Raw genomic sequence first — 14,033 nt, 5'->3', positions numbered from 1 at the left:
GCTGGCCTCCTGGAGGTGCTATTCTTTGTCCAGCGTATCGGGTTGAGGTTCTCACTAATCGGGATTTCGTCAGTCCTCAGCCACACTTCACCCAGGTAAGACCAAAAGAAAGGACCTGTCGAATCTTAAGGCAGTCGCAAATATTATAGATGAACTTACGTACTTTTTCCCGGTCATTTTACTCGTCTGTATTTATAGTTTTGTTTGGATATTTCCATTTACTCTACTTAAGGTTACCTTACTTTAAAGTTACCTAACTTAAAGTAAGCAATATCTGTCATGAGAAGTAAGTAATGTGTACATTGAAAAATGTTCATGCAATGAACCTCTTTTGATCAACTTTATATTTTCTATTTTCCTACTTCAGATTATTTCATTCAGGTTGTGTAGTTTCTCGAGAATGGTTCAATGAATTTATTACATATTTCATGAATTAAATTACACATTATATTCTTTTATTTCAGATTTCATATTTTACATTTCTCATCTCTCTCTCAGATATTTCTATCTAACTGATAAGAAGCTAAGTGTCCATTTACTTTTACATACCAGTCACTTGCATATTTCCAAATACTAATAGATTTTAGTTATAGTTAAATATGCTCTTTACTTGGGGGCGGAATAACTGAAGCGATAAAGGTAGCAGGGTGAATGATGAAGACTCCGGAGAGACTTGGATTTTCATTGGAAGCAAACGTGGGAATATTCATATTTAGCCAACTCTCCTTTATGGAAGTAAAATGTGCATGTTGTATGTAAAAAAGAAGAAAAGATAAAAAAAAAGTTTGTAGGGTTTGAGATGAGCGACTTGCATAGTGTTTGTGGCGTATGAAGAAATGAAAGGTTGAGAAATTTAAAGATGCGTAGAGACTGTAAAAAGTTATTGTAGGTGAATGGATGAATCATATGGTTTGGTCATAAGGAAAGACTGGAAGAGGATGAGTTATTGAAAAATCGCTATGAGAAGTAAGAGAGAATGGCCTAGATACACTTGGATATATGAAGAGAAAAATGTATGGGAGAGGAATGTGGTTAATGTGAAGGGGAATTTGCAGCCTGTACATGTCTTAAGCTTAATCAGTTGTGGAGGTTTTCTGTGGTGAAAATTTGAGTGTGGCCATGACTGCTATGTTAATTTTTCTCGGGGCCCAGCCACTTAAAGGCGAAACACCTAAATGTTACGTCTATCATGACGTATGTAGCTTTTGTGGCGATTTTTTTTTGGATAAGACTACAAATGAAAGTCGTCAATATTTACCTTACACATAAGGTTTTCTTGCTCAGCTAGTATTTACTCAATTAGTATATACTCGGTCTAGTGGTTCCGGAGCGTACAGTGACATTCCCTGTCAGGTTTCTGTACATTTGGCTGCGTTATGATTTACGTAGAGGAGGAGAGTTTAAACCAAATTAGGACCACCATCTTTCTATGAAGCCTCTTTGCAAATTTAAAAACTCAGTGAAGCTGCTTGATTATAGGAATGATGATCTGTGTATTTTGTAGTTTAGAGGCAGTGATAGACAGTCGACTTGATTAATCCATTCAGCTATCTATCCCTGTATCTTAACCAAAGGCACAGGATTGAATCCACTCTAGGGAAGATTCAACTACCAGTTATAGTTCCCCTAAGTTATTTCCAAGGTAAAGTCAGTTCGATATTACGTGATATCTATCTATCTATCTATCTATCTATCTATCTATCTATCTATCTATCTATCTATCTATCTATCTATCTATCTATATATCTATATATATATATATATATATATATATATATATATATATATATATATATATATATATATATATATAATATTGTGGATTTTGCAATTGTTATATTACTGATTGGGAATAGCAGACAAAAACAGCAGGAACTATTGAAAGAGTTTGGAAGCTCTGGCAAAATGGGAAAGTTGAGTGTAAATGTGAGCAAAGATCAGGTGGTAATGGTAAACAAAAGCCTAGGAGATGGAGTAATGAAAGTTAATGTGGGTGGTATAAAACAGAATTAGTTGATTACTTTAGGTATTTAAAAGCAAATACATTGGATGGTGGTAAAATGAGAGAAGATTTAATTCACAAAATAAGTGAAGCGAGAAAGGCACAGTGTACATGAAAAACACTCAGAGGGGATTTGAATTTCCTATAGAATTCAAGGTTGGAATACAAGAAGAGGTTACTGAGCCAACTCTCCTTTATAGAAAGAAAGTATGTATACTGCAGATAAATAAAAGATAAAAAAGGTAGAAACTACCTTGTGGGTTGGATGCCAATTGGTGAACTTTCTCTGCGCACGTATGAAGCCTCAGGGGTTGTGGAAGTTTCCAGCACAGGTTCTCATCCACAAATCTGCAATGAAAGTTAGAAAATGTCAGCATCTGCTGTACATGTTTTACTATGTAGCCTCTCTTTCTAAACGAAACGCATTAACATTGTGTAAATAGTGTAAAATACAGTTCTGGAAAAAACATATCTTCTTCTGACAAAACTTTCAAAAAACTCTACGGCAATGTCTTGCCACATTTAACTAACCAGTACCAGGGTTTTATCAGTTCTGCAGATACAGTTCTGGAAAAGCATATCTTATTTTGAAAAAAAAACTATAAATAACTCTACGGTTACAGATTGCCACATTTAACTAACACGTGAACAGTGGCCAATTAGTATTTAAGCTTCTAGTATCATACTTTTGTACTGTTCCTAGATTTTACAAAAAAATAATATTTGAGCATTTTGGCTTTAAAGAAGCATTCATATATCCTGCTGGGTGAATAATTCATACTGTACTTTCTTAAGAGCAGATGTTATGTAGCACTCGGTAATTAACACATTTTTCATACGTATATATTCATAGATATAAAAAGGGAGTAAGGTTATGCAATTCATATATTTTATTTTAAATCACGTAATAACACCAAATCCTACGATGAAGGATTTATAATGCGCAAAGTGCACATTCTTTATGATGAAAATAAAGGATGCATTGTTAAAAGCAGGATAATAGAATGTATAGATATTTCAAAATTCACTGTGCATTATTTCCATATATCGTCAATGTTGTACTCGATTGCTCACTTTATATGCCATCGTTTTGTAAGGGTGCATGCTGGCATAAGGCCTCTTTAATTTAAATCATTCAACATCTAGTATTACATAATGGCACCCAGCTTTCGAAATTTACTTATGCATAAGCTTTTCTTCATTTTAGAGCTTAATAATAATAATAATAATAATAATAATAATAATAATAATAATAATAATAATAATAATAATAATAATAATAATAATAATAATCTTCTCTTTCAGGATGATGCTTGCCATGCTATGTCTGATTTTCATATTAACAGATGCTGTGGAAGGTAAATTATACTTTGAACATATTCTAAAGGCACATACAAACAGACATTAAAATGATATTTGTTGATATTTGTAGATGATAAGCCTTGATATAATCTTACCCTTAGAAGACATAAATGGGAAATATCTTCGTTAAGTGTTAACAAATGTGATATTCAGTTTAGTATAGCTTATCAAATTTAGTTATGGAATATAAAAATTGTGCATTTTAACAGTGGTTTCTGTTGATATTTGTAGATGGTAAGCCTTGCTATAGTCTTACCCTTAGAAGAAACAAATATGATAATTCTTTTCGTTAAGTATTATCAAATTTAGTTATGGAATATAAAAATTATGCATTTTAATAGTGATTTTCAGAATACAATCAGTTAAATGCAAAAGTATTTTTGTTTATTTAGATATCAGCAGGATCTTCTTTTGACCAAGTCCTGTAGAATATAATCTCAGAAAAGAAAGTGAGATCTCTCTGTTAGACATTAGCAAAATGAATTATTTTTACAGAGGCTTACATGATAAGATTGTAAAACATAAAAGAGTAAAAAAGGCGCCTAAGTTTCTTCAGTGCAATCGAGTTTTCTGCACAGCGTATAATCAAAGCCACCGAAAATAGATCTATCTTTCGGTGGTCTCGGTATAATGCCTTATGAGCTAGTTGCCCATGAATCTTTAACCACGGCCCGATGGTGGCCTGTCCTATATCGTTGCCAGATGCACGATTATGGCTAAATTTACCCTTAAATAAAATAAAACATTACTGAGGTTAGAGGGCTGCAGTTTGGTATGTTTGATGATTGAAGGGTGGATGATCAACAATTTGCACCCAGTAGTTTTAAAATCTGAGGCCAGACAGAATAAAGTGCGGACGGACAGACAAAGCCGGTACAATAGTTTTCTTTTACAAAAAACTAAAACTGCATTTCTACTTTAACGTATCTAAACCACTGAATTCCTTTTTTTAGCAAGCAACGCTGACCTCTTTTCACGGGATAGCAATGGCTCTGTCACGACAGACACAAGAAATGTGGGGAAACTGATCGCTGAAATTTCTTGGAAAATCTCGGAGCCTTATTTACGAGGATGTCACTTTGTTTTACTCACCCAGGATGGACAACGGTCTTTCGTGTATCACATCACCAGGTATCATAGTAATGATTGCTGCAGTGTTGTTCTATTTCAAGTTATAAAGTATGGTTCGATGACATCACATACTAGATATTTCATTGTTTGATTCTAAACAATTTTTTTTGGGCCACTGAATAGGAATGTATCGCAAGAAGAATTATTATTTACATTTATCTAAAACCCTGTTATTTTGTTTTTGAATATATAGCAGTTAATAACTAAATTTTGAATCCATACAAAATGAAATATAACGGGGCATAAGAAGGCAGTTGTTGCATTCAGCATCTTTAAAGAGAAAACTTAAATTTCCTAGTTTCAACGATTTTTTTAAAGTCGTTGTCAACGTTTCAGTAATAAACATTTTCAAGTTTGTTATTTGTAAAGTGAATTAAAGTATTCATTCAATTCTGAAGCTAAATATTGCTTTTTCTCAGGTACTCATGACATTCGTAATTCATCTAATACATTTTACTGTCAACTGGAAAACAAACAAATAATTTTTACCTTACAGATTAAGCTACTTAGACCAACTTCCTGTCATCGTTATTGATCTAGCGACCTTGAAAGGGACATACCACGACAACCGTGACCTTGTTTGGTATGGCATGAGAGGTACTTGCAAAGTACTCTTAGCTGACATGACCTTTGAGGATAATGGAGCAATGTTAAGGCAAGTTCGTAGTGGGGTATGTTTTGAATCGACATTTGTCATTTTTGTGGACTTGACAATCAAGAGTACCTGAAGTCTGTTTGGCATTTCTCTGTATTAAGGTACAATCTGAACTTACATTCTTTGGAATATATATATATATATATATATATATATATATATATATATATATATATATATATATATATATATATATATATATATATATATATATATATATAGATATATTATTATTATTATTATTATTATTATTATTATTATTATTATTATTATTATTATTATTATTATTATTATTATTACATGGATTTATTCAGTCGACAAGGCCTTTCTGTATTATATCACAAATGGCTTATTATTATTATTATTATTATTATTATTATTATTATTATTATTATTATTATTATTATTATTATTATTATTATTATCACGTAGATTTCTTCAGTCCTCAAGACTATGGGCCCGGCCGCACACAAAAATTATTTTCGTAGGAAGAAAGGATGAGATACGGACACTCTTTTTGCACCTGTGCTTCGTAACACCATCCATGCTCTGTACGTTGCTCTGAATGACCTGACCTTCAGAGGTCTCCAGAATTTTAGTGGTCAATTTTGTCTTCGCAGGAATGCATCTAATTCCTGCAACATTCTTGAGTCTCCGGACAAGTCTGGTAAGGGAATGTTTGTTAATTTATCAAATTGTTTCTTGATTATGCTTTTATCTATCTATCTATCTATCTATCTATCTATCTATCTATCTATCTATCTATCTATCTATTTATCTATCTATTTTTCTATCAATCTATCTGTCTATTGCCTTTATGTCAATCTATCTATCTATCTATCTATCTATCTATCTATCTATCTATCTATCTATCTATCTGTCTATCTATCTATCTACTACATAAATTCATGTAGGAACCATGATTTGTCTGGCCATGCTGGTCCGGCAATGTTTGTTTATGCATTACATTTCTCTTTATTTATTTTACATTTATTTATTTATTTATTTTACATTTGCTTATTCATTACATATCTTCATCCATGAATTAAAAAGTCAGCATAAACAAGTAACAAAGCTTCACCTATCTACTCTGTTATTGCTTAGCTGAACAAAATAAGAAAAAAATATAGATATAGGAGTATATATATATATATATATATATATATATATACAGTATATCTGTATATATATATATATATATATATATATTATATATATATTAACTCTGTATTCCTCTTTATCCTCTTTCTTAGCCTCACCAGAAAGAGTGTACTTCTACAGCCGCTGTCTCTACTGCAACAACGGAGAGCCTAGAGCTAAACCCATTGGCTCGTGGGCAATCGGCTCTGAATTGCCTAAAAGACTGGAACCGTTTCCTTGTGAGTAAATAAGATATCTTGATGATTACGTTAGGCAGGAGGTTAAACCTATCTATCTCACTATCTACCATCTATCTAAAATCTATCTAAGTATCCATCTAAAGTTCTTAATTTTTAGTATTAGGGGCAACTTCAAATTCTTTGCATGGCGTATAAAATACATATGGGAATACTATTTGCATGATAAAATTCTATATTTTGATTGGCAACATGTCAAACCTGATCATTAGTGATCAGGGATTAAATATGTTATACTTGTTAATATATATATATATATATATATATATATATATATATATATATATATAATCGATATATTCTCTCTCTCTCTGTATATTATACATATATATACCTATATATTATACATACATATATATATATATATATATATATATATATATATATATATATATATATATATATATATATATATATATATATATATATATATATATATATATATATATATATATATATATATATATATATATATATATATATATAGAGAGAGAGAGAGAGAGAGAGAGAGAGAGAGAGAGAGAGAGAGAGAGAGAGAAATCCATCATATATAGCCTCAAACCTAACACATTCCTCTTTCTTTTTCCAGTCGAAGCGAAGAGCTTCTACGGGTACCAAATACGTACTGTCTCCGTCCCCTACTTCCCAATCGTGAACTTTCAAGTGGACATGAAGAATCCTACCAAACTTAGCATCTTGGAAGACTGCTTGAGTAAAAGGATAATCGACACGTTAATTCCCATCATGAATTTTACGTAAGTTTTTTTTATTTGGCTTTAAAACTAATGCATTCTTCTCGTGAATTTGACATAAGTTTTCTTTGAGTTTGTTTTAAAAGCACGATATTCTTCTCAAAGATGACCTTTTTATCTCATATTATGATATTTAAGTTTGCAGTTTTGCTGAGTTGTACTGGAATGTAATAACTGGGATATAGAATTTAGGCCAAAGACTAAGCGCTGGGACCTGTGGCGAGGTTATTCAGCGCTGAAAGGGAAATTGAGAGTCAAGAAGGTTTTGAAGGTGTAACAGGAGGAAGGCCTCGCAGCTTCACTATGAAACAATTGTTAGGAAAGGGTAGAAAGTAAGATGGAAGAAAGATGATATGAACGAAGGTACAGTAAAAGGAATGAAAGGGGTTGCGACTAGGGGCCGAAGGGACGCTGCAGTGAACCTTAAGTAGTACCTACAGTGCACCGCTTGAGGGGCACTGAAGAAACTATCTCCTTACGGGGGCTGAGTTTTACTGGTTAATTATGTAAAATACAAGAGGAGAAAATAATAATCAAATCATAATTAACCTATGAGTGATAGATCCAGTAATCATATAGCAATAATTATGTCAGTTTTTTCTTTGAATTAAAGTTTTTTTAATTAAGTAGCTATTCTTTTTAAACTAAACAGTGTACACGGAGAAAATACAACTTTATCTGAAGAAGATAACTTCTTTTTATAAAGTTTGTAGTGTGACTTCAAAAATCCTAATAATTTTGTCAATACTATCTATTGCACAATGTCTGAATATCTATTCCGATTAAAATCTCCCATTATTTTCAAATTCTAAATTTGTATAAGTTTACACTAGCAACTGTATTTAAAACCCCGTGATACCATCAGACAACCTCGATACTTATAAGAAAGATATATTTAAAACCCCATGATACCATCAGACCACCTTGATATTTATAAGAAAAATTGACAACTTGTGCCTACAAAATTATAATAAACAGAATCATCTCTAATATAAATAATATCTATGAGTGTAATTTAATAATATACACTAGAGATCTGTATGCAATATGAATCCTTTGATCTGAAAAGCCTATAAATGCTAACGTGACAAAACAACTGTATCACATACAGATGAAAGGTACTTGGAACCTTGACTGAAATAAACAGGTGACACTAGAGATCTTTGTCTAATAAATTCACATAAGGAATTTGATACAAAATCAACTCCGAGAAGAAACAGACCCACTGAAGAGTACAAGCGAGACAAAAAATCGCCAAAACTGAATTCACAATAAAACCTCCTTATCTTCCTCGTCATTTCCCCCCAACAGGTACAGCGTCGCAGCTCCGCCTGACATGCAATTCGGCACCCCTAGTCCCAAGGGCAACGGCACCTGGACGGGCACCGTCGGCGTCTTCCAGAGGGAGCAGGGAGACATGACCTTGATGATCACGAACAGTGATGGGAAGTATGCTATTATGGATCTGGCGAGGCTCGTCCCCTCGGATTTCATTGTCATCGTATCCCTGAAGCCCACCCCGCCGCCACAGTACTTCGTTATAATACGACCCTTCACAGGTATTTTGGGACGATGAGAGAGCTTGATGGGTCTCTCTCTCTCTCTCTCTCTCTCTCTCTCTCTCTCTATATATATATATATATATATATATATATATATACACATATATATACATGTATATATATATATATATATATATATATATATATATATATATATATATATATATATATATATATATATATATATATATATATATATATATATATATATATATATGCTACAGCTCAACAAGGATCACGTGACTAAATGTACTTTAAGAGCCTTGCAATATATATATCCTTATATCTGATATATTTGTATTTAGATTCTTGTAAAAACAACTGCAATGCCAGGAACATTAGAGATGATGTAATTATGCCCATGTAAGTATATCATATATAAATATGAAGACCGTTATAATTCATTTAGTATCTGTACTCCTTTTCAAAAAATAATCACTGCATATTATATTATATATACACTATCTATCTATCTGTCTATTAACTCACTTATAAAAAATGAAGACCGTTATATTTCAGCTAACATCTCTACCCCTTTTCAAACAATAATCATTGCATATATATTCAATATATCTATCTATCTACCTGATTATCTATCTATTTTCTGACATGCCCTTCTCTCGTCCGTCACCCAGTGACAGTCTGGATGTTCGTTGCGTCTAGCATCCTGATTTGGGCAGGATTCTTCTGGATGCTGCAGAAGATAAGATCGCAAGCGTCGGGAGAGAAAACTGTCACCTTGAACTGGTCTCTCTTTCACAGCTTCGCTGTGATACTGGAGGACCCTCCCCCCAAGATTCCAAATCACAGCACTGGACGGGTAAGAGTTTCTTTTTTAATTTTTTTTTTTTAGTTTTAATAAGCTTTTATGAATATTCCAAAGCATAGCACTGGACGGGTAAGAGTTTATCTTTTATTATTTTTTAGTTTGAATACGTTTTTATGAATATTCCAAAGCATAGCACTGGACTGATAAGTTCATTTTTATTTTTTTTTGTTCTAATAAGCTTTCATGAATATTCCAAGCACAACACTGGACGGATAAGTTTATTTTTTATTTTTTGTTAAGTTTAATAAACTGGCCATGTAAGAGTTGATTTTTCTTAGTTTTTGTTTTAGCAACTTTTTTTAGTTTAGAGTTCTTTAGTTTTTATCCCTATTTACGAGGAGTGTTTTTATTATCTTTAAAATTATCAGATTTAATTCCCAGGTTACTAAGTCAAACTAGTATTAGTTTTTGCTTATTTAAAAAAAATTTCAACAACATTCCATAAGGATTATTTTTGGTGTCTTTAAAATTGTTAAGGTTTATTGCCTAGGTTACTAACTCATACTAGTACTATAATTACTACTACTACTAAAATGTAAATAGACGCAAAGGAAAGGGGAATCGAACAGTTGCCAGACAGCTCTCTGTTTAGAATTCTTTTTAAACATAATTGTGCCCATACATAACTGTGGAGTAGTTTCTCCAAGATATTTTATTTCTGTCATCGTCATTATTATTTTTATCGTTTAAAACTGTTCTGTCAATTATGTGAACAAATCTGAAAGGTCATTGCATGGGGAGAATGTTATGGCAAAGAAGAAGAAAATATATATATATATATATATATATATATATATATATATATATATATATATACATACATATACATATACATATACATACATATATATTTATGAATATAAGCCACAAATACCGTTTAAAGTAAAAGTCATTATACCTTGGGAATAACTGAAACCTAAGGGAAATATAATTATAACCGATAGCCACCAATAAACGTGCTATACAAAAGTACTTACAAAATGAAAAAACCAAGTCATAATAAATGCAAATAACTGTGAGATTTACTGACTAGAGACTAATCCTATTATTCAAAAGAAATCACAAATATAATGACACTGGGTGTTAAAAATGCAGAATAATAAAATATACACATATAATGAATAAATGAAATTAATTCTAATTGTAATATTTACTGACAGGGGGCCACGCCTTTTGAAATTTATTGGTTAGAGACTAATCATTTTAATCGCAAGAAATGAAATTAATTATGAAATTTACTGACAGGAGACCAACCATTTTGAAATTTATTGATTGGAGACTACTCCTTATGTCCACAAGAAATGCAATTAATTATAAGATTATCTGACTTGAGACTAATCCTTTTGAAATTTATTGATTGGAGAAAAATGTGTTTGGTCAAAGGAAATGCAACTAATTATAAGATTTTCTAACTTGAGACCAATCCTTTTAAAATTTATTGACTGAAGACCAATCCTTTTATTCACAAGAAATGCAGTTAATTATAAGGTTTACTGACTGGGGACCAATCCTTTTATTCACAAGATTCTACTGGGCTGGTGGCTTCTCTCCTGCCTGATCCTCACGACCTTGTTCAGATCGACCCTCGTCTCCCAGTTGTCGGTGCAGAGCAAGACGAAACCCATCGACAACTTCGAGGACTTGATCAGCTTAAGTAACTACCGTTGGGGGATTCATGACACCCTACTCGGCGCCCAGCCGAAGCTCTACTTCACCAATGAGGAGGACCCGGTCATCGTGAGGGTCTACAGAGGCTCTGAGGTACGTTCGTCGAGTGATTCGCAAAAAATACTTGGTAAATGCATCTGCCCTGGCCAGGATTCCAATCTGCTCCTTTGTTTTGGATACATTGGTAGAAAGTCTACATTCACTCACTCGGTTATCAAGAGGGAAACCAAAGGATTAGGGTTGAATCATGGCCGATATCTCTCTTGATGGCTTGATCGTCGAAGTCGACATTTTAACACTCTACCTAATTTAGAGGCTCAGGCTGAATCCTAGCTGGACATATGCAATTATTTGTGAATATAAAAATTGTATATTAGTAAAAAAAGATATATATATATATATATATATATATATATATATATATATATATATATATATATTTATGTATGTGTATACATATACATACACACACACACACACACACACACACATATATATATATATATATATATATATATATATATATATATATATATATATATATATATATACGTATTCATATTATACATATTTGCAGAGCATAACCATGGACGAAGCTTTGGCCAAAGTCATGAAAGGTGGTTACTCGCTGATAGCATCGAAGAACCGCCTGAGTTACTCCGTAGCTCTGAACTATATGGACGACCTCGGGCAAATTCCGTTCTACATCAGCAAGAGAGGCTACACGGTCGCCAGTGACTTCGGCTGGGCTTTTAGGTAAGCCTGAAGACTATTTATGAAAATGGAAATCTAAGTACAGGACGATATGGTAGGTTAGTCAGCTGAAATGGTCCAATCAGTATTTAATGGTAATGTACTGTCAGGTGAATATTAACGAAAGAATTGTTATTCAGTGATTAGACTCGTATTGGTAAATAAAAATTTGTCACATCACAGTTCAGTTTTAGCGGATAAGAAATTAGTATCAATGGCAATAGAATACTGAGAATAATATTTGGAACCGAGTTCATTAAATAAGAAGTTTTATTCAGTGATTAGAATGGTATTAATATATAAACATGAATCTGATCACAGCCCAGTTGTGACGGTAAGAAATTAGTATTAATGGCAATAAAGACCTGAAAATGATATTAGGGACTTAGTTCATAAAACAAGAATTATTATTCAATGATTAGACTAATATCAATATATATACATGAGACATATTACAGGTGGTTAGGAAATATTTCCAGGAGATAAACAAAAACTGGAACTGGAAGACTGAAGTAAGCATGAAGGGGTGGGACGATTGATATAAGCCTTATACTGTGTATAAGGCTTATACTACTGTGTATAAGGGAAGTAGAAGAGGATTGTAGAGATGACCTGTAGGTTTATCTATCGAGGCTCTATGCCGCCATTAGGGCGTTGCAGTAATTGACAACTGATTGATTTCTAGTACAGGATAACACGTCTCTCCTTGAGGTTTGTCAACTGTAATAAAACGGCATGCATATATATATATATATATATATATATATATATATATATATATATATATATATATATATATATCTGAGTGCTTTTCAGAATCTGTAACACATGTCAGGATGAGGGAAATCTGAAGAAATGAGTGAAAGGGAATAATTGATATTTTATATAAGGATGGCGACTATAGGGGAGACTGGGAGAATTATAGGGCATAAGATTAATTTCACCGAGCAAGTAAAACAGATGCCGTAAGGACTGATAGGAGAAGAACAGTGTGAATGATATTTTTTTGATCAGCCATGATGTTCTGTTAATTTCTAGACTGATTCACACTATTTTGGATGCACTTACATTCGAATATAAGATAAACGAAGAGACTTTGACCCCAGAGAAGGATTCGAATCAATGCACAGTCATTCAAGCGAGAACAAAATAAGGTGTTATACCCGTTAATGCATTCTTGCCTGAACCTCTTTGGATATGTAAGTTCGATTCTTGGCATGGGTGGTGAAAGTTTCTTCACTCAGATGAAGGCTTGTAGTGATGAGCATAATAACAAGTAAAAAATGCGCCGAAGTTTCTTCGGCGCAATCGAGTTTTCTGTACGGCGTATAATCGTTTCCACCGAAAATAGAGATGTCTTTCGGTGGTCTCGGCATAATGCTGTGTTGTTGCGTTGCCAGAAGCACGATTATGGCTAAATTTAACCGTAAATAAAATAAAATCTACTGAGGATAGAGGACTGCAGTTTGATACGTATGATGGCTGGAGAGTGGATGATCAACGTACCAATTTGCAGCCCTCTAGCGCCAGCAGTTTTTAAGACCTGAGGGCGGACAGAAAAGAGCGCGGACAGAAAAAGTGCGGACGGACAGACAAAGCCGGCACAACAGTTTTCTTTTACAGAAAACTAAAATAGTATGAGAAATTTTAGATTCAATTCAAGAAGTCAGAGCAACTCTGAATCTCTGTTTCCAGGAAGGGATTCCCGATGTTCAACCGCATCTCTCAGATGCTAGACAGAATGACGGACGCTGGGCTGATGTTCTACTGGATAAAGGACGTCATGGAAACAGAGTTCAGAAACATCAGGAAACGGAATAAAGCAGAACGAGCGAAGTCGGGCACTGAGAAATACGAAATATATACCCAGGTAAGGATGAAATATGAATATTCTTTTGGCCCCGTTGACGCTCATACAGAGC

General features: G+C 33.1%; 1 protein-coding gene across 1 annotated transcript; it reads left to right on the top strand.

The window, feature by feature from the left end:
• Nucleotides 1–7,850: 7,850 nt before the first annotated feature.
• Nucleotides 7,851–11,625, top strand: LOC136849459 (glutamate receptor ionotropic, kainate glr-3-like). Its single transcript, XM_067122809.1, has 4 exons — nucleotides 7,851–7,888; nucleotides 8,611–8,858; nucleotides 9,497–9,681; nucleotides 11,215–11,625. The coding sequence occupies exons 1-4, from the start codon at nucleotides 7,851–7,853 to the stop codon at nucleotides 11,623–11,625; spliced, it is 882 nt and encodes a 293-aa protein (XP_066978910.1).
• The last annotated feature ends 2,408 nt before the right edge of the window (nucleotides 11,626–14,033 follow it).

The sequence above is a fragment of the Macrobrachium rosenbergii genome, chromosome 21 (genome assembly GCF_040412425.1).
Source record: "Macrobrachium rosenbergii isolate ZJJX-2024 chromosome 21, ASM4041242v1, whole genome shotgun sequence".
In the NCBI taxonomy this organism is placed as follows: domain Eukaryota; kingdom Metazoa; phylum Arthropoda; class Malacostraca; order Decapoda; family Palaemonidae; genus Macrobrachium; species Macrobrachium rosenbergii.
Note: the sequence above shows the minus strand (reverse complement) of the source record. Positions and strands in the feature narration are given on the sequence as shown.

Bases quoted from the DNA above. Each gene is read 5' to 3' on its own strand.
- LOC136849459 (XM_067122809.1), top strand. From the start codon at position 7,851: ATGAGTGATAGATCCAGTAATCATATAGCAATAATTAT. The intron at 8,859-9,496 runs GTATTTTGGGAC...TCCGTCACCCAG, and splicing joins TATAATACGACCCTTCACAG to TGACAGTCTGGATGTTCGTT. The intron at 9,682-11,214 runs GTAAGAGTTTCT...TTTATTCACAAG, and splicing joins CAAATCACAGCACTGGACGG to ATTCTACTGGGCTGGTGGCT.